A 22,109-nucleotide genomic window follows, 5' to 3' on the forward strand; every position below is an offset into this window, starting at 1 on the left:
ATTTTGTAGATTTGTTTCTTAGTCTTTCAACATTAGCAGGATTATACATAATAGCAGGAGATTTCAATTGTACACTGAATCCCTGTATGGACAGATCCACAGGAGTGGATCAGTCACATAATAAATGTAGAACAGTTATTCTTCGTTTAATCAATGAATTTAGTCTGTTGGATATTTGGAGAGAACTGAAACCACATGCTGAAATCCTATTCTTGCTACTCAAATGTATTTAAGACATATTCTCGAATAGATTATTTTTTAATTTCTTCAGAATTACAGTCCAAAATTCATAACAGCTTCTACGATAATATCGTGATCCCATGTTGTACAGAATATGTGGATAGAAAATTAACAAGACCCGGCTAGATGGCATTTTCAGCATAAATGGTTACAAGATGAAGAATTTGTGAAATATATAGAAAAACAGATAGAAGAGTTTTTTTAAAATTAATACTACACAGACTTCTGCATGTACAAAGTGGGAAGCATTTAAAGCTTTCCTCAGAGGACATATTATTAGTTACACAGGCTCAAAGTCAAAAAGGTATGTGAGGAGAGAATACAGTTGGAACATAAAATAAAGACTCTTCAGGAAAAAGTTTATGAGAGAAGTGATTCACAAATGCAAAGTGAGTTACTAATTCTGAGGGCTGAATATGATAAGCTGTCTGCTTTCAGAGCCGCCTCCAGTCTTATGAGACTAAAGCAATCTTTCTTTGAACAAGGAGATAAATTGGGTAAATTACTAGCATGGCAGATAAAACAATTGGAGGTTAAAACACCGATCACAACTGTTTTAACAAATGGAGAGGTTGTAGTGGATCCTGTAGAAATTAATGGCACCTTTAGAGGTTACTATAAAGAATTATATGATACAAAAAATGAGACTAATTCGCAAAAAAAATAGGTTTTTAGATGAACTGTCCATACCTCATCTCCCAGATGAACATAAAGAAGATCTGGAGATGGAAACTCCCGTTTGTTGCGGTCGCATGCTTAGAGTTTGAGCTCCGTCAAGTTGATTTCTTATTGTTTGTTTTTCAATTTAAAATCAAATTTATACACCATCATTTTCGTTTCTTATAACGTGTGAATATACCCCCTGTTGTATTTTACAACTAAAACATCCGGATTACTTTGTTATAACTAGTTTTGTTTTGATTTCCCGAGTTGCTAGCTTATAGCCCTTTAGCAGCACCAGCGTGGTTGCCGCTAATCCTGCTTGCATTGTTTACACACTATTTACACACATTACCATTGTTTACTCACTGTTACTTGCTTTAATGGCGAATTTGTGTCCACCTTTGAGTGCAGGTGAGGACACGTTGGAGGCCGTGGAGAAGCAGATTCAGGAGCTGTTGGAGAGGCAGACCGAGCTGAGAGAGCGGAGAGCCGCTCTGGAATCCTCCCGGGTAAGTATACAGCGCAATACTAACACTCTGACCACCTCTACTCCGTGTGCTTCTCTGCACAGGTCCCGTGCACCCTGGACGCGATCTTCCCAGATGTCCTTCACTCCGGCGCCGGGACACCACAGACCCTGGGTGCAGCAGCAGCGGAAGACGCGAGCCAGGCCCCGGCCGAGGACCTCGCCCCCTCCGCTGCCTCCGGTCTTCGAGATCTCCACCCGGAACCGCTTCGCTCCCCTCCGCGAGACGGAACGCGACGCTGTGATCGTCGGAGACTCCATTGTCCGGTACGTACGTGCTACTTTAGCTAAAGGTAAAGTCCACACCCACTGTTTTCCTGGTGCTCGCGTTCTCGATGTTTCTGCGCAGATACCCGCAATCCTGAAGGACGGCGAGAGCGTCGGCGCAATCGTCCTGCACGCGGGGGTGAACGACATCAAGCTGCGGCAGACGGAGGTTCTGAAGAGGGACTTCAGCAGTCTGATCGAGACGGTTCGCAGCACGTCGCCCGCGATGAGGATCATCGTGTCAGGACCGCTTCCCACGTATCGACGTGGGCACGAAAGGTTCAGTAGACTTCTTGCTCTAAATGAATGGTTATTGACATGGTGTAAAGAACAGCAACTGCTCTTTGTTAATAATTGGAATCTTTTCTGGGAACGTCCTAGGCTTTTCCGTGCTGACGGCCTGCACCCCAGCAGAGTCGGAGCGGAACTGCTGTCGGACAACATCTCCAGGACGCTATGCTCCATTTGACTAGTAAGTACATTCTCAAATGATTGCTATGATGGCTTTTGTTCTGAACGCTTAAATGATAGTACTTGCACTGTCCAATCTATAAAGACTGTGTCTGTTCCTCGAATAGTGAGGTCAAAGCATAAATTTAATGCAGGATCTAGAAAAAATCTGATCGTAATTAAACCAGAAAAAAGCAAAATACATGAACAGAAACCATTTTTTAAGCTTGGGCTCCTAAACATTAGATCACTTGCACCCAAAGCAGTTATTGTGAATGAAATGATCACAGATAATAGTTTTGATGTACTCTGCTTAACCGAAACCTGGCTAAAACCTAATGATTATATTGGTCTAAATGAGTCTGCTCCACCAAACTACTACTATAAGCATGAGCCCCGTCAGAGTGGTTGTGGTGGTGGTGTTGCAACAATATATAGTGATATTCTCAATGTTACTCAGAAAACAGGATACAGGTTTAATTCATTTGAAATACTTTTGCTTAATGTTACTCTGGCAGATATGCAAAAGAAATCTCTCCTATCTCTTGTTTTAGCTACTGTGTATAGACCGCCAGGGCCATATACAGATTTCCTAAAAGAATTTGCAGAATTCCTTTCAGAACTATTGGTTAATTTTGATAAAGTGCTAATTGTCTGTGATTTTAACATTCACGTTGATAATACAAATGATGCGTTAGGACTTGCGTTTACTGACCTAATAAACTCTTTTGGAGTCAAGCAAAATGTCACCGGGCCCACTCATCGTTTTAATCATACGCTAGATTTAATTATATCGCATGGAATTGATCTTACTGATATAGATATCGTACCTCAAAGTGATGATGTTTCTGACCATTTCCTTGTATCGTGCATGCTGCGTATCACTGATATTAACTGTATGGCTCCGCGTTATCGTCTTGGCAGAACTATTGTTCCAGCCACCAAAGATAGATTTACAAATAACCTGCCTGATTTATCTCAACTGCTCTGTGTACCCCCTTAATACACAGGATCTAGACAAAATGACTAGCAATATGGGCACCATCTTCTCCGATACGTTAGAAGCTGTTGCCCCCATCAAATTGAAAAAAGTTAGAGAAAAACGTATTGCGCCATGGTACAACAGTAATACCCATTCCCTCAAGAAGGAAACTCGCAATCTTGAGCGCAAATGGAGAAAAACTAACTTGGAAGTTTTTAGAATTGCATGGAAAAACTGTATGTCCAGATACAGACAGGCTTTAAAAGCTGCTAGGGCTGAGCATTTCCGCGAACTCATCGAAAATAACCAAAACAATCCAAGGTTTTTATTTAGCACAGTGGCTAGATTAACAAATAACCAGACGCCACCTGATCTAAATATTCCTTTACAGTTTAATAGTAATGACTTTATGAATTTCTTCACTGATAAAATAGATAACATCAGAAATACAATAACCAATGTAGATTATACTGCATCTAATATGTCAACTTCTTTCGTCGCACCCAAAGAAAAATTGCAGTACTTTACCGCTATAGGACAGGAAGAGTTAAATAAACTCGTCACTGTGTCTAAACCAACAACATGCCTATTAGATCCTGTACCCACTAAATTACTAAAAGAATTGTTACCTGTGATAGAAGAACCGCTTCTCAATATTATCAACTCATCGTTATCTTTAGGTCACGTCCCTAAACCATTCAAGGTGGCGGTTATTAAGCCTCTTATTAAGAAACCACAACTAGACCCTAGTGAACTGGCAAATTATAGACCCATTTCTAATCTTCCATTTATGTCTAAAATTTTAGAGAAAGTTATATCTGCTCAACTGTGCTCATTCTTGCAAAAAAATGATATCTATGAAGAATTTCAGTCAGGTTTCAGGCCCCATCACAGCACAGAAACTGCACTTGTTAAAATCACTAATGACTTGCTTCTTGCGTCAGACCAAGGCTGCATCTCACTGCTAGTTTTACTTGATCTTAGTGCTGCGTTCGACACTATAGATCATGACTATAGTGACTATAGTAATATATCGACTACAAAATTAGGTAACGCTTTAGATTACAACCCGCAAAGAACTACGTAATTAAACTGAATTTACGGTGTATGTTTCTGTAATTATAGTGTACCTATTAAAGAACGTACATGTAGGTATACGGGAACAATATGTTACGTTTTGGTAATTCGGGGGTAACAACCAGATATACAACCTGCAAAGAACTGCGTAAGTAAACTAAAGTTACAGTGAATGTTTCGTATTTATATTGTACCTACGTGTAAGTATAAGGGAACAATAGGTTACGTTTGGGTAATAAGGGGGTAGCAAACAGATATACAAATAATTTATAATGGATTAATTTAAAAAACTTAACAGGTACCTATTCTATTAAATCGTACATTTGGTGTATCTATACGTAAGCTTTTTAAAATTACTGGGAAAATATACTCTTGTTCCATGTAATTACAGGGTAAGTGTGCCCTCTGCGGGCTGTAAATTAAAGTGGCGATTGTTCCCCTCTTGTTCAACGAAGTTACAGGGTAGGTACAATACATATAACAACGCAACGTAAAATGTGGTTCTACAAAATGTACATTTATTTACATTTTTACTCATTCATGAGTCAGTTTAATCATTCATGTAATATTAACTTTGTTTGCCGTGGTGGAACACAAAGGCGTTTTCTCTAACATGCTGTGACTAACAATAGAACCATAAAATACACCGAACACGCATCATAATTACAAATTAAACAATTTTATTTGTGTGCTGTAACCCAGATCTTCAGAATCCATACGATTTGCGAGGACCAGAACCAAATTCAAGGCTTTGTCCGGCGATGTTCATCTCCATCTCTAGCAGCGAGTCCAGCAGCAACAGTCATAATACCGTGCTAAAGTGCATTTTGCGACAGGAAAATCAGACGTTCATTGGCTCTCGCCTGCATTCGTCACAGATTACGACATCCCGTGTTTCTGGTGAGATGTGTTGGAATGACGCGCTGCGCCTTCGAGGAGTGGATCAAGACAATAATCTGGATAATATTTTCAGCGATTAACAATTTAAATTCTGCTCTCATCCTACTGCACCTCAAACCTACTGTATTCCGCCAGAGAGGACTGCAGCTGCAAACGCATCGTTATTTGGATTACTTTTTTGTATGGCTGTTGACATTTTTGCAATAAATAAATGATTGTGATTGCACTTTCCTGTTTTTTATATTTTTGTTACTGTTCAGTCATAGTTAACGTTAGGTTTAGAGGTAGAAGTGGGATTAGCGACTATAAAAAAATATTTTTAGATATATTTTCAGATTGTGTGTTTATGTATTGAACCTACCCTGTAACTTCCTTGAACAAGGGGGGAACAATCGCCACTTTAATTTACAGCCCACAGAGGGCACACTTACCCTGCAACTACATGGAACAAGAGTATATTTTCCCAGTAATTTTAAAAAGCTTACGTATAGATACACCAAACTTACGATTTAATAGAACAGGTACCTGTTAAGTTTTTAAGTAATTCCATTATAAATTATTTGTATAACTGTTTGCTACCCCGTTATTACCCAAACGTAACATACTGCTCCCTTATACTTACACGTAGGTACAATATAAATACGAAACATACACTGTAACTTCAGTTTACTTGCGCAGTTCTTTGCAGGTTGCATATCTGGTTGTTACCCCCGAATTACCAAAACGTAACATAGCCTATTGTTCTCTTATACCTACACATATGTACTAATAGGTACACTATAATTACAGAAACATACACCGTAAATTCAGTATACTTATGTAGTTCTTTGCAGGTTGAATATCTGGTTTGTTATCCCCTTATTACCCAAATATAACATATTGTTCCCTTATACCTACATGTACGTACTTTATAGGTACACTATAATTACAGAAACATACACCGTAAATTCAGTTTACTTACGTAGTTCTTTGCGGGTTGTAATCTAAAGCGTTACCCAAAATTATGCAGGTATCCAAGGGCAGGCTTTAAAATGGTTTAGATCCTACCTGTCTGATCGCTACCACTTTGTTTATTTAAATGGGCAGTCATCTCAGTTATCACCAGTAAAGTATGGAGTGCCACAAGGATCTGTTCTAGGTCCTCTACTATTTTCAATATACTTGCTGCCCCTTGGTAATATTATTAGAAAACACGGGATTGGTTTCCATTGTTATGCTGATGATACTCAACTATATATTTCAACAAGACCAGATGACACTTCTGAATTATCGAAGTTAACAGAGGACCTAAAAACAATACACAGAATCTTTTGACTTACAATTTACAACTAGACGGATGTATTGTTACTTCCACTACAGTCAAAAGCCTGGGTGTTATATTAGACAGCAACTTGTCTTTTGAAAATCATATTTCTCATGTTACAAAAACAGCATTCTTCCATCTTAGAAACATTGCCAAGCTGCGAAACATGTTACCTGTTTCTGATGCAGAAAAGCTAGTTCACGCATTCATGACCTCTAGACTGGACTATTGTAATGCACTACTAGGTGGTTGTCCTGCATCTTCAATAAACAAGCTACAGATAGTCCAAAATGCAGCTGCTAGAGTCCTTACCAGGTCAAGAAAATATGATCATATTACCCCAATTTTAAAGTCTCTGCACTGGCTACCTATTAGGTTCCGCATCAGCTACAAAATAGCACTTCTTACCTATAAGGCACTTAACGGTTTAGCTCCTGCATACCTAACTAGTCTTCTACCACGCTACAATCCATCACGCTCCCTAAGGTCGCAAAACTCTGGACTGTTGGTAGTACCTAGGATAGCAAAGTCCACTAAAGGAGGTAGAGCTTTTTCACATTTGGCACCCAAACTCTGGAACAGCCTTCCTGATAACGTTTGGGGTTCAGACACACTCTCTCTGTTTAAATCTAGATTAAAGACACATCTTTTTAGCCAAGCATTCAAATAATGCATCTCATAAACTTTTCCTGCAGCTATATCTGATCAAATGCTCATTATTAATCTTTTAGCTCTGGTTTAACAAACCTTCCTTTTCTTAGTTTGAACAGCAGCTACGCTAATTATGTTCCTATTTGTTCTCTGTTTTTGCCATGGGATTGACATCCCATGGTAACTAGGAATTCACAAGCTCCAGTGTGGATACAGAACACTTAAGAAGAGATGATGCCAACCCTGAAAACATACAGCACTACCGAATTCTGCTACTAATTTATAGTGTTCTTTGTCTGTTTGATTACGTCATTAATTGATCTTTACCACACATCTCTGCCATATGTACATCAAGCTACTACTACATATATTGTAAAAATGTCAATTTGGTGTAAAGCTGCTTTGCAACGATATGTATCGTGAAAAGCGCTATACAAATAAATTTGAATTGAAAATTTGAATTGAATTGAAATTAACAAAGAAGAAATAGGGAATGCTATCGATAGTATGAAGTCAGGAAAAGGGGCAGGACCAGATGGTCTCCCAATAGATGTGTATAAAAAAATTAAAAATGAACTGCTAACTCCACTTGTGGAAATGTTTCTGGAGGCATTTCAGAAAGGCAGTTTCCCACCCTCTATGAATAGTGCTCTAATTATCTTATTGCCAAAACCAGGTAAACCCTCTAACAAATGTGAAAATATGAGACCCAGAAGTTTGTTAAATTCTGACCTCAAGATAATATGTAAACTTTTGGCAAAAAGGTTACAAAAATTATTGCCAAATATTATTAATAAAGATCAAAATGGATTTATAACGGGAAGACAGGGATTCCATAATGTAAGAAGGGTATTAAACATTATTCATACTAACAAAGAAATGTCAGATACAGCAGTCCTATCATTAGATGCCGAAAAGGCCCTTGATAGGGTCGAATGGCCTTATCTTTTCAGTGTTTTAGAAAGATTTGGATTTGGAGATAACTTCATAAAATGGGTTAAAGTAATATACAAAAACTCAACTGTAGAAATCTTGACTAATATAAATATTTCAAAACCAATAAAAATTAGTAAAGGATGCCGACAGGGTTGCCCACTCTCTCCTTTGTTGTTTACACTAGCAATTGAACCTCTTGCAATTGGAATAGGTTCAGCGATTCTGTGGAATAACAATAGGACAGACAGAACACAGAATATCCTTGTATGCTGACGATGTCATTCTATTCATGTCAAAACTAAGTAAATCAGTTCCGGCTGTGTTACAGCTAATTAAAACATTTGGTGATATCTCTGGTTATAGGGTAAAGAACACAAAATCTTCTATATTACTGCTAAATTCAAATGAAAGAAGAAATCCAATTTTAGAGGTAATTCAGTTTAATGTTGTTGAGCAGTTTAAATACTTGGGAGTACAGATTTTGCCAAGACTGGAAAACATTGTTAATGCCAACTATGAACCTTTAATGGAAGAAATTAGTGAGTCAATTGATAGATGGATGTCACTACCAGTATCTGTAATTGGGAGAATTAATATTTTAAAAATGAACATACTACCCAAACTACTATTTTAAAATATTCCGTTACCGCCACCTTCAGATTTGTTCTCAAAAATCAAAACCATGTTTGTCAGATTTATATGGAACAATAGGAAGGCAAGACTTTGTTGTATTTACCATTTGACAGAGGAGGTTTAAAATGTCCAAATTTGTTGTGGTACTACTGGGCTGCACAGCTGAGGTCTATTATGTTCTATTTTTCAACAAGTGAGTCTCCACTTTGGATAGAAATGGAATCTCATAATCTTAACCCTACCTCCTCCCTCATATATGTATTCGGACACAGCAAAAAAATTACGGAAAAGAACTAAAAACCCAATTGTAAGACATATGTTAAAGATATGGTATGATGTACAAAATTACTTAAAGGACTCACACTCATTTTCTCAATATAGTCCAATATGGGGGAATCAGTTCTTTGTACCAGGAAGAGCGGATGCAACATTCAAATTGTGGGAATCGAAAGGACTTAAAATGATTCAAGATCTTTATTTGGCAGACTCTGATATTATGATGTCTTTTGAGGAGTTGAGGCTTCAATTCAGCCTTAATAGGAAACATTTTTTCAAATACCTCCAGCTGAGAAGCTTCGTTAAAGCAAGTCAAGATAATGCTCTCAGTAGACCACCACTTTCATCTTTAGAAAAAATTATGATAAAGGATAATCTGAGAAAAGGTATTATACCTGAATTTTATGAGTTGCTAACAACTTACTCACCTGAGAATTCACAATATAAGTTGAATGCATGAAAAGAAGATTTGCAATTAGAAGTTTCAGATGAAGATTGGAAAGGGGCTTGTACTAAAGTTCACACAATGTCTATAAATACACGCCTTAAACTTACACAGTATAAACGGATAATGCGGATGTATGTAACACCGGTTGAATTAAACAGATATAATAAAAACATACCAGACATATGCACAAAATGTATGGAAGTTAGAGGAAATTTGTTTCACTGTATTTGACAATGCAGAAATATTCAATTATTTTGGGAAGAGGTAAAAGTCATAATTGAAAAGATAATTTCAGAACAAATTTTACGGGACCTTAAGCTTTTTCTGTTGGGCTTACACCCAGAGAAACATAATTATAGTAGAAGTGAACGAGCATTTATAGACCTCAGCGTGCTCTATGCCAAAAAATGTATAGCTCTGTTATGGACTAAGATGCCCAGACCAAGTACTAATCAGTGGATAAGACAGATGTTGTTGAGCCTTCCATTAGAAAAGATAATGTACATATTAAACGCCAAACAGTATGTATTTGAAAGCATATGGAGTCCTTTCATTAATTATATTAAAGATTTGGATTTAACGGATGAAGAAGTGGACGACTAATCTTTATGGACAAAAGCAGTTCAGACCTCATAGATTGATAAAATCTTCAACATATTTGTTTCATTTTGTATTCAGTATGATTATAAAAGCCAATTTCCAATAGCTTACCATGGGCTAAAACAGGAGTAACATTCTTGTTCAGTATTGTTGTTTTTTTCTTTTTGTTTTTGTTTTGTTTTTTTTTATTTTGATTTATTCTTCTATTAGTAAATGCAGCAATCTTGTGGTTGTATGGTATTTGGAAAAATGTATGATTGTACATGGCTGTATTTCAAAGTGTTTAAAAAATGAAAATAAAATAAAGATATTGTGGGAAAAAAAAGATCTTTGTGTTGAGATCTTTGCACTGGTTACCAGATAACTTTCCTCATCGAATGAGATTAAGAAACAGCTCAATACATATGTTTTTACTTTAGCTTTTAATTAGATCGGATGCTGATGTATTGTTATTGACTGCTTGTACACAAATGATGTAAACAAATGTTTTAATAAGTGGTCAGGTATCTGGTGTTATTTTATGCCCCTTGTGTGAACGTTCTGTACAGCACAGTGGTCAGTTGATTTTGTCTTATGTGCTTTATAAATAAAATTGAAATTGAAAAACAACCCTAACCCTGACGTTGACTTCAACCTAACGTTTTTTGGAGCATAAACACAAAGCCCTGTAAATTGTATATAAAGGGCTGTCCAGTTCTTTGGTAGCTACAGTATATTGCAGTGTGATCTTATTTTTAATTTTTATCTCTTTAACATGTACTAGAAAAATGTATAGCTCATACTCAACACTAAAAATGTCTAAACCACCTACAGGTTAGTCTATGTGTGAACATCCAATTAAGTAAGAACTGATGGAGAAGGGAGAACTCTTCTGTTCATTTTTTACAGTGTGTTCAGTTTCCAGCTCATCTTCTGCTAAAAAGCTTGCATAACTGGGGGTCATACAAACCATGTATTAGCTTGTATGATTTTTGTGCTAAATTACCTGCACATTCCTTTAAGCTGAATGTCGAGTTATGTTATTGCATCATATTAACTTACACCCACGTTGGTTCCAACATGAACCGTTTTTTCCCCGTTGGCAGTATCGTAGATTACCAACTCTCACGCATTTGGCGAGAGACACACGCTTTCAGGCTCTTTCTCATGCTCTCGCTCTGTCGATGTAAATCTCGCGCCAAACTGCCAACCCTGCTTGTGATTTTAAACAAAGTTTCAGCTTTCAAATGTTGTAAGTTTTAATAGTAAATTCAAACGGTAAATACCATTTTGACGCACTTAATGGGGCGTAAATCGAAAAATGTAGCGCTTCTGTTAACGCCAGAGCCACTGAAAAACAGAGCTGCGACAAGCTTTGATCTCGCTGGCGTAGATCAAGGAGCTCTCAAGACAAACTAACGTTGACAGTCTATTTGCGTGTTTAAGTATGATAGAGACGACAGCTTCACTATACAGGTATTTGAAGCAATTTTTGGTAAACATTACAGCATATTATGCATTGATTTTTACGTGGAAGACATTTACAGTATAATTTTATTCTGGAGAGTGATGGAGAGCCCAGGTAGCCAGCGGGCCAATTGCCGCTGACTGTCAGCTCACTCGGCTTTTTGCTGGCACCGGCACGACAGAAGTGAGCCAGCTCTGGCCCAATAATGGTGGCCAGATTCGGCTAGGCTTTGGTTGTGTGGATCTGGTCCGATTGTGGTTGAGAAACGGTCCATTAAGTACACTCGGCCCAACAATGGGCCAGCTATGGGACATTTACTTACATGTAATGTTTTAATATACCATAACATAATTACAAAATTGGAATTGCTAAGTCATTCATTGTTTAATAAGTGTACTTGCCCTTTTCTCTGGTAATATCGTTGTCTTTATTGCATAACTATTTTAATTAATATATTAAATCATTAAATAAAATTAAATAAGCATGACATAAAAATTAAATAATTACCAAGTTCTGTTCATTTTAACGTATTAAACAATCAAACAAATAACCTAAAAAGAACCGTTCCTCGGGTCCATACCCCTCTCAGTCCACAAGGTATTCTAGGTGGCCCCCTCGATCCCGTGAGTCCAAGATCTCATGAACCGTGTAGATGGAAGGCTGGTCCAGGACTTCTGGAGGAGGAGGTTCCGTTTCAGCTCCTGGGGGTTCTGTGGCAGAGGGATCAAAGGGTTAAAGGAGAGACACATGGAAAGTGGGGTGTATGCGGTACCTTGGAGGGAGCTGAAGCTGGAAGGTGACATTGTTGATCCGCCTCAGGATCTTGAATGGACCAATATAGCGGGGACTCAGCTTGCGGCAGGGCTGACGTAGATGAAGGTCACGGGTGGATAACCAGACCTGATCCATAGGTTGGTAAGCGGGAGCAGGTCTTCTTCTGATGTCAGCAAACCTCTTGTGTTGTCGAACTGCCTGCTGGAGATGGTGACGAGCTGAGTCCCACACTCTCTCGCTCTCCCGAAACCAGTGGTCAACCGCTGGAACGTGGGAAGTTTCCTCCGTCCAGGGGAACAGCGGAGGCTGGTAACCGAGTACGCACTGGAAGGGTGTTAAGCCGGTGGCATCTTGGCGGAGGGAGTTCTGTGCGTACTCGGCCCACCGGAGGAACCTGCTCCAGCTGTGCTGGTCCTCGTGACAGTATGCCCGGAGGTAACGTCCCAGCTCTTGGATCTTTCTCTCTGTCTGGCCATTGGTCTGTGGATGGAAGAAGCTTAACCCTCTGGGGTCTGAGGGTGTTTTCGGGCCCTGGAGAAGTTTTGACATGCCCTCACATTTGTGCTTTTTTCAGTATCTTAAAAACATATTAATGGCTAAAGTCTGATTACATTGTAATCAGCACAAACTGGGCTACAATAATATGTAAGCAACATTAATGTACATGTTTGTGTTTTTGAGAAAACAACATTTATGCATGGTTAGTGAAAAACTAAAATCTTTAAGTCACTGAAATAAGACCATGAAACACATTCAGAACATTAGTTCACAAGACTTTTGAGAACTGGATGTGGTTGTCTAGAGTTTTTTCTAGATGATTTTCTGAAAATCATCTCATTCACGCATTTACAGAAAACAATATATTGATTTAAATTTTCTAAAACGTGTTTTGTGACTGAAAGGGAATATGCGAGGGAGTGACAACGACCATGAATATTTAGTGATTTACACCCGAGAGACAAAAGGCTATCCTCTAATGGCCCATCAATGAGACTGTGACTGTCAGGTAGAAACAATGAGAGATTCAGAGAATGGAGTTTTAGACTATTTGTATTTTATTTACAACACCGTATCATCAAAACATACATAATTAAGGTCAAAAGCACATTATTGACTACATTGATCTAGCCATAGAGACGTGAATTTGTGTCATTCCTGAAAACTGTTTTCTGAATTCTGTTCAACAAGTGAAACAAGTAAATTATACCTGATATTTAAGTGATTGCTGCTTCTTTCCATGGATTTAAGAAACAAAACTCATCATCAGTAGTCCAGGAAATCGTTTTACAATAAAAAAAAAAAATCAGTGTAGTTGAACATCTGATGTTGGTACAGTACTCTTCATGTAGCATTCATCTGTGGTGCAGGAATCAGATCACTAGAGAAAAAAAAAAAAAAAAAAAAACATCTGTGAGCATGTTAATATCAGGAGCATCTGTAATATATACATATAGTATGATTTTGTAGTCATAGACTCACACATGCTTTATACTATCTTTAAAAAATGGCATTTTATATCTGAGAAACTAATTATTATTGTTTAGCACGTTAAACATCTATTCATTAACATAATATTAATAATAAACTAATAGTATCCTATTGTTATACGATAAATAAATAAATATGATTTTATAGTCATAAACAAGCATGCTTTATATGTCTTATAAAATACAAAGCCATTTTATGTCTGAGAAACTAATTTATTATCGTTAAGCACGTCATAAACATCTATTCGTGAACAGAGTATATGACAGTAGTTTGGTCTAAACAATCTTAGACTTTACAGTGTAAACACTATTAATTTTATATCGCGTCATTTTTATTTTATAGAACATTAAAAACAGCCTGACGTCGTCAAACATTTCGATGCAATGAAATGAAACACACTTCATAACGTTTCACTTGATTACACGTAGTCAAAAAAAAATCTAACTACTATAAGGTCTACAAGTTATATCACAGTAACACAACAACTAATGTAAGTAGGCTAATAAAAGAAAGACTTACTCTTTCTGTGAATCTCGTCGTGCTTCGCATCGCGCTCTTCCTCTGAGGGAAATATAAATATTTCTCCTCACAGCGCGTCTTCTGCCAGTAACAAGATGCAAGTAGCCGAGATGAACAATGAAGTGAAGTCTCCCGCTTTGTTTGTGTTGATGTGGGCGGTTCGCCGCTTGCGCCTCCACGTGGCTGATTATAATAACAAACCGAAAGTAGCTCGTGGGCGTGATCAAATTAAAAACAATTAGGTCGGACGAGAAAGACTGGACATGGGGTTGGTTTCATACAGATTATTTTAACACATGATATTTGTTTTCGATAAGACTTACTCCATTTAAAAGTAGACATATCAGGCTAGATATCTCTCTCATGTCTCTGTGTGGAGTATTCGCTGAGTTTTAGTTCATTTTAGTGACGCATTTCTTAATGACGATCACAGAGAACAACGCGGCAGACTGTATACCCTGTTTGTTTGCTTTATTTCACAAAACCGTGTTGTTGTTACTATGAGTGTACACAAATAAAAGTGAAATCCTTACGAATTCCATTGATGTATTGCTCTTATCTGTACAATCAAAAATGACAGAGTAATTGAAGTTCTTTTTAGCGGTATCAGAAAAACGGACACGTTTTTCTGATAACGCCGGCGCGTTTTTCGACCCCAGAGGGTTAAAGAAAGCTTTCCAGACATGAGAGATGAATTGAGGTCCCCTGTCCTACACGATCTCCTCGGGCAAGCCGAAGTGGCGAAACACCTGCTGGAACAGATGTTCAGCAGTTTCCAGTGCTGTGGGCAACCCCTTTAAAGGGAAAAACTGGCACATCTTAGAGAAGCGATCAACCATAACTAGGATACAGGTGTTACCTTCGGAGCTTGGGAGATCGGTCACGAAGTCCACTCCAATATGGGACCAGGGCCTCTGTGGAATGGGTAGTGGTACCAGTTTTCCTGCGGGAAGTTGACGGGGAGAGGTAGACATAGCACAGACAGAGCAGCTCTGGACATACCTGATGGTATCACGGCGCATACTGGGCCACCAGTATCGGGTTTGAAGGAGCGAGAGGGTCCGTTGGCTACCTGGGTGTCCAGAGCCCGGAGACTGATGAGCTGTGCCCAGAAGCGTTAGTCGTTGAGATCGAGGAACAAAGATCTTCCCTTCTGGGCATTCCGGCGGAGCGGGCTCCTGGAGGGTGGCTTGCCTGATGGTATCGTCCTGTTCCCAGAGGATGGGGCTGATGATTAGGTTGGAGGGGATGATGGGTTCAGGTTCAGCAGGGTGATCTGAGGAGAACTGTCGTGAAAGAGTGTCAGCAGAAATGTTCTTGGAACCGGGTCGATGGGTGATCTTAAAGTTGAAACGTGTGAAGAATAATGCCCAACGTGCTTGTCTGGGGTTGAGACGTCTCGCTTCACGAAGGTATTGGAGATTTTTGTGATCAGTGATAATGGTGAATGGATGATTAGACCCCTCCAACCAGTGGCGCCACTCCTCCAGGGCTAGTTTGATGGCCAATAGTTCTCTATTGCCGACATCATAATTTTGCTCTGCCGGAGACAGCTTCCGAGAATAGAAAGCACAGGGATGGAGGAGAGGAGGCTCACCGACCGCTTGGGATAGCACTGCACCCACTCCAGTGGTGGAAGCGTCGACCTCAACCGTAAAGGGAAGTTCCGGATCTGGGTGGTGTAGTAAGGGTGCGGTGCTAAAAATCACCTTAAGTCGTTGGAAGGCTTCGTGAGCAGCAGGGTTCCAGATGAGAGCTTTCGGTTTACCCCTCAGGAGGGAGGTTAACGGAGCCGTGATGGAACTGTAGTTCTGGATGAAGCGTCTGTAGAAAATGGAGAATCCCAGGAAACGTTGAAGTTCTTTAACTGTGAGGGGTTGTGGCCATTCTTGAATTGTAGAAACCTTCCCCTGATTCATCTGCACGCCCTCGGCTGTGACGATGTACCCTAGGAACTGTACGGACGGGCGATGGAATTCACATTTTTCAAGCTTGAGAGATAGAGACTGTGTTCACATAGTCCGGGAGGACCTGTTGGACGTGCTGGCGATGTTCGGCCATGTTCCGGGAGTAGATCAGAATATCATCAATGCAGACAACAACAAACCGATGGAGGAACTCCCGGAACACCTTGTTCATAAGCATTTGGAAGACGGATGGGCTGATGGATAAGCCGTACGGCATGACCCGGTATTCATAGTGGCCAGTAGGTGTAACAAATGCCGTCTTCCATTTGTCTCCCGCACGAATACAAACGAGATTATATGCACGCCGCAGGTCCAGCTTCGTGAAGACTTAGGCTCCACAAAGCTCTTCGAGGGCGGCAGGGACCAGAGGGAGCGGATATGGTTGTTGTTAGGTCAGGGAGTTGAGTTGAGGGTAATCGATGCATGGACGTAAACCTCCATCCTTCTTGCCCACGAAGAAGAAGCTTGAAGTGGCCGGCGAGGTGGATGAATCCTTGACTCAGAGCCTCCGCAATATATTCCTCCATCGCCTGGCGTTCCGGGATGGACAGAGGATATACTCGCCCCTTGGGGAGCTGGGCCCCAGGTAGCAACTCGATGGCACAATCCCACGGCCGATGCGGTGGTAGGTGGGTGGCTGCTTGCTTGCTGAATACATCCTGGAATGCCATGTACTCAGCTGGGATCTCAGGGGTGAAGGATGGCTCAGGACTTTCCACTTTGTTGACAAGGCAGTTGGTTAGACAATGTTCACTCAAGTGGATGATATCACAAGGACCCCAGCTGAGTTCAGGACGACGTTTCTGGAGCCACGGACGTCCCAGGATGATACTGACGGTGGAATCCTCTAGTACCAGAAACCGCATCTCCTCCGAGTGAAACAGTCCTATTTGTAGAGTGATGAAAGGTGACGAATGACGTATCCTCCCACGCCCCAGTGGTTTTCCCTGAATAGTTTTTACTGCCAGCACTTGTGAATGTCAACAACGGGAGAGTTGAAGCGGATTTAAACAGTCCTGGGAGATAAAGTTGCCGGAGGATCCAGAGTCTACCAGAGCGGAAACACATATAGACAAATTAGAAGTATGCAATGTTACAGGTAATAGTGTAAGCGAGGTGGTTTCGACCCCTGTGGAAAGGGTACTGACCACGGGGCGTGGGGGTCTGATGGGACAGGTACGTAGAAGATGACCAGGTCATCCACAGTAAAGACATAATCCATTTGAGATGCGGTGATTTCGTTCGGTGCGAGAAAGGCGAGTTGAGTCGATTTGCATGGGTTCTGGTACTGGGGAGCTAGCAGCCACCGAGGCGAGCGCTAGCCGCCGCCAGTGTACGGAAGTGGAGAGTGTATTCAGTCACTGAAGAAGTACCTTGTTGAAGACGGAAGAGCTGGTCGGAAGGGGTGAGTGTACCGGTGGTCGTGCTGAAAACTTCGGAGAAATGGTTCATGAACTGTTTGTAGGAATGAATGATGGGATTTTCAGAGTTCCAAATAGCTTTTGGCCACTGTAGGGCCTTACCGGTGAGCAACGAGATAAGGAAGGCGGCCTTCTCCAACGGAAATATTTGAGGTTGCATCTGGATGAACAAGTTGACTTGAAGAAGAAAACCGCTACCCTCAGCCGCCTCGCCCGCAAACGTGGCGGGCGTGGCCACGGGAGATCCTGAGGCAGATGGCAGCGCAGGTGTGGGTTGAAATGCCGCTTTTAAGGCATTCATCAACTCGGTGAGAGGGTTAGGTGCAGCTGGTGCTTCGGTGCTCATCTTTCTTTATTTTTCGGTCTGGTCACAAACACACACACACTGAGATGGTGGAGAAGAGAGGTGAGTAGCAATCCAATCCAATGTTTTATTGACAAGCTTGTTCGATGAAACACATGATGAAAAGCAGAATAAAGAGTTCTTGACTGAATGTCGCTGCAAAGTTGAGATGACACAGAGTCCAGGTATTGAGCCACGCCAAACGCCAGAGCACAATATAGAAATCCACGTGGAAACAGCATAGAGCCCAAGGAAGCTAGCATGTGAACGGTAGACCAGACAATGAGAGTGTGTGCGAGTGTCTCTTATATAGGGCGTGGCTCAATGAGGATCAGGTGCAACAGATTAGAATTCGGGTGATGATGAACGAGTGGGCGGTGCTACCGGAGGTGTGGCAGATGGCTGTGGTGAATGCCTGACAATAATAAGAATAAGAATAAGAATAATAACAATGTACTGTATCTAATAAAATTGTAATTGCATTTTTGATGAATACCTGTTGATATTAAAACTAACAGAAACTAATTATAAAATATAATATATGGGTCCATATTATTTTTTATATTGCTTGTTGATATTCTACATTAAGCAAAATATAAAGCAAGAAACTGATGTCTGTCACTAGTGGTGCAAAAAGTAGGAAATTTTCTATGAACATGTATTATATTTCTAGGATTTGAATGGATTTGAACTTCTATGGGTAGGCTAGAAGCAAATAATATGGGAGACCATCAAAATTAATTTATTATATTATTTTCACCAATGTTGAAAGAAAAAATCCACTAGGGCCATTGAGTTCCTATGATTTTTCAATATGAGAAAAAAAGAGAGATTACAGCAGAAAAAATAATCAGAATCAGAGTCAGAATTAGCTTTATACACCAAGTGTGCACAAACACACACTTAATTTGTGTGTGTGTGTGTTTTTAAGGAGCTCTTGGTAAATACATGCATACATGCATATTTGACATGCGAACAGAAAACATTTAAATAAGTAGTCTTAACAATAAATAATAATAATGTGTATGAATCTGGAACAGTGGAACAATCTGGAATCTTATGCCTAGATGTTATAGTGCACAGAGATCTGTACATTTGCCTGTGATGATGTTACTTGCCCATTTCTTTACTCTGGAGTTGTACAAGCTCACACAGGTGCACACCAATGATCCTTTCTGCTGTTCTAACAGTACATTGCAGTCTTTTTATATCTGATTGGCTGACCCAGACAGTTATAGAAGAGCACAGAACTGACTCAATAACAGCTGAGTAAAACTGTGTCATCTGCGCCTGTGATAGGTTGAACGTTTTCCAAAGTACATCCTCTGCTGTGCCTTTGTCACAGTGACATTCAGTGTAAATGTCCCACTTCAGGTCCTAAGAGATGGAACCTGTATGACTTCACTGTTGTATTATTATTATTATTATTATTATTGTTATTGTTGTTGTATAATAACAAAGTTCTCTTCATCTATAATAGCATGATATTTCTGACTGTGTGTGATTTACTTCCCAAAAAATAGGATGTATCAGGTTGTAAAAGAGTTAACAAACAGGTTTGTAATCATAATATGGCATAACTGAGGGAGATTATAATAGTGATTTTATAATAAAGTATTTTATATAAATCCAAACCATTAGTGAGTGGAATTAGCCAATATGTGATCCTCTGTTGCCATCTTCTGGTTATGAAATGTCAATGACAATATTATTACTACTAATATATATAAAATTAGTAGAAATTATACAATTATTTTATTAGCTAAAGATACACTGTAACTTTTTTTTTTTTTTTTTTGCCATGGAAATAACGCATGGTATAATTTTCTTAGATGATACAAAAATAATTAATTAATTAAAGGTGCAGTGTGTAATTTTTAGCGGCATCTAGCGGTGAGGATTCATTTTTAAACAAACGGCTAAGTCCCCTGCTCACCCCGCCCTTTCGAAACGCATACAGAAGCTACGGAAGCTGACACAGGACAAAAATGTCGTCGTCTGTTACACCTGACAGTAGCCAATCAAGCGATGAGGTTTCTGTACAAATTTAAGTCAAAGAATTATATTTACTTAATTATTCAGTAAACCAATATGTTATTGCAAATATTATTGTTACTCATTGATTATTGTCTCAGGTTTATTCGCTGACTTTAGTTAGATTTTTTGTATGACAGTTAGTAGGGTTGGGCAACGTCTACCAAATTGGCATCGGACGAAGTCTACAGTGAAACATCATGATGAAAAGTGAAAGTGAAATGCGATCATGCATACAAAATCAGTTTCAATGCCATGCACACTACTAGTGGCCCCCTGATGCCCGCAATTTATATACAGTATAATTACTTAACGATATAACTGCGAGAGAAAGTAATGAAATATATATATTTTTCCATCTAATGTTTATTGCCTTTAAAACACAACTTTCTTTCCGAACACGGCATTGGGATGCGGTGGGTTGCGGGAGGGGAAAGGGAGGAGGGGGTGCGATGGGATCACGATGCCGGCTCAACATCGTTATGTCTGTCAGCCCAACCAGTGGTACCCACTTCTTTATCAGGCGGCTTTGAGTATACCCACTTCTAAATCGCCTCTGATGCGCATCATACAGTTGCGTCATGCATTAGCCAAAATTATGATAGTCTACCACATCCAGTCATATGTGAATAAATGTAAATATTCGCTAAATAAAGCCCCAATAAAGACAGTGATGATACAGTCAAGACCGTGGTGCCGGCTTGCTTTGAAATATGTTTGATGATGCGCCTGTGCCCGCCCTGTCTCCGGCGCCCCAGTAATTTGAATCAGCACATAATAACGAAAACAATACCTTACAAATAAAAAGAAGCAGAAATTAAGAGTAGTGAAGCAGCCGTTCAAACCGTTTAACCTGACTGACAGTGAGATAGCGTTAGCAGCAGACATTTTCTCCCCGTTTACAAAGTCAGAGACAACCAGAAACGAAACGCGCTCTGTAGAAGTTTGTCCGTTTAGGGCTACTATAGAAACATGGCGGCACTAAATGGCGACTTCCATGTAAGGGGACCCGGGGTATATGTAGATAGAAATTGCTCGTTCTAAGGTTATAAAATCATAACGGCTTATTATGTAAGGTCTTTACACACCTCTGAAAACATAGTTTTGTATGTTATATTGCATTTCTGCCAATAAATTCTCCTAAATATTACACACTGCACCTTTAATTAATTATTTACTTTAAAAATATATATTAACTTTGCTATTTTATACCTCACGTGCAAAGCCTGCGAAAGAACCAGAGGGTATATATAGTGGGGTATGTGCCCATCACGCAAACAGCCGGACTCCCTTTTGAATGAGAGGTCATCGCCGGACTGAGAGATTTTCTGAGGTAAAGTTTTTTTTTTATACATATGTATAAAATTCACAGACTGTCTTTTAAACTTACCACATCTAGTCCTACTGTTCACATAAACAAATTTTTTTTTGCCTTTTTTCTGCTTATGGTACACTCTAATTACTGTTAATGCCGTTATATCAGTCTGACGTCATTTGCGCCACATATGGAGCAAATCTACTAGAATCGAGAAAACATATTCCGTTTTAGATTGATGTTGGTAAAGGAAGGTAACATTTGTTTAGAAATAATAATAATAATGTTACAGTTATTACTGATAATAATATTTTTACTCTGAGGTAGAGTTGTCTCACAGATCTCACTTGTCTCAAAAGCGCCTGAACTCCCTCGAATGAGAGACAGCCTATGCAGCCTACCCGTGTGAAATAATAGTAATAATAATAATTACTATTGTTATTTATTAAAAATATTATTGTTGTATAATGTTTATATCATAATTAAAAAATACAAATTCAATGATGCCTTTTCTTTTTCTCACTTTTTCCTCTCTTTTTCTTCCCTGTAGATCTGTAGATCATGCAGCATGTTATCCATTAGTCATGTCTTAACACAAAGCAGATAATTATTTAAATAATTCATCTGATTTAAGTTTTTTTTTTTTTTTTTTTGTCTTCTAGATTGTCATCTAGATTTTTCAAGATCATCTGGAAAGTGTTCATCTGTGCCATGTAAGTAATTGAATCTTACATTTTACTACAGAGTAGATATAAGTAAATGTATAGTTTCTTTTAGAGTACTAAAATCAGATGGGCTGGGACGTTATCTTAAGACTAGTTTTATTGCACTGACAGGGTTGTTTGAGTT

At 39.3% G+C, this 22,109-nt stretch overlaps 2 protein-coding genes across 8 annotated transcripts in view; both read left to right on the top strand.

The window, feature by feature from the left end:
- LOC127161561 (uncharacterized) overlaps nt 1–22,109 on the top strand; it is a 168,771-nt gene that overhangs the window by 141,948 nt on the left and 4,714 nt on the right. The gene's annotated exons all lie outside the window — the stretch shown is intronic.
- On the top strand, nt 998–7,877 carry LOC127161563 (uncharacterized). Of its 7 annotated transcripts, XR_007827089.1 has the most exons (4): nt 1,000–1,975; nt 2,078–2,168; nt 4,597–4,667; nt 4,908–5,343. XR_007827089.1 is itself a non-coding variant. In XM_051104307.1 (3 exons), exons 1-2 carry the CDS (start codon nt 1,284–1,286, stop codon nt 2,163–2,165), a joined length of 780 nt encoding a protein of 259 aa, XP_050960264.1. In that variant the 5' UTR covers nt 1,000–1,283; the 3' UTR covers nt 2,166–2,168; nt 7,248–7,877. The 7 variants fall into 7 exon arrangements, 5 of the variants coding, with proteins under 5 accessions (XP_050960262.1, XP_050960261.1, XP_050960264.1 ...); XR_007827088.1 differs by having other exon boundaries at nt 998–2,168; XM_051104307.1 differs by lacking the exons at nt 4,597–4,667; nt 4,908–5,343 and adding an exon at nt 7,248–7,877.

Source organism: Labeo rohita, unplaced genomic scaffold, assembly GCF_022985175.1.
Source record: "Labeo rohita strain BAU-BD-2019 unplaced genomic scaffold, IGBB_LRoh.1.0 scaffold_67, whole genome shotgun sequence".
Lineage (NCBI taxonomy): Eukaryota > Metazoa > Chordata > Actinopteri > Cypriniformes > Cyprinidae > Labeo > Labeo rohita.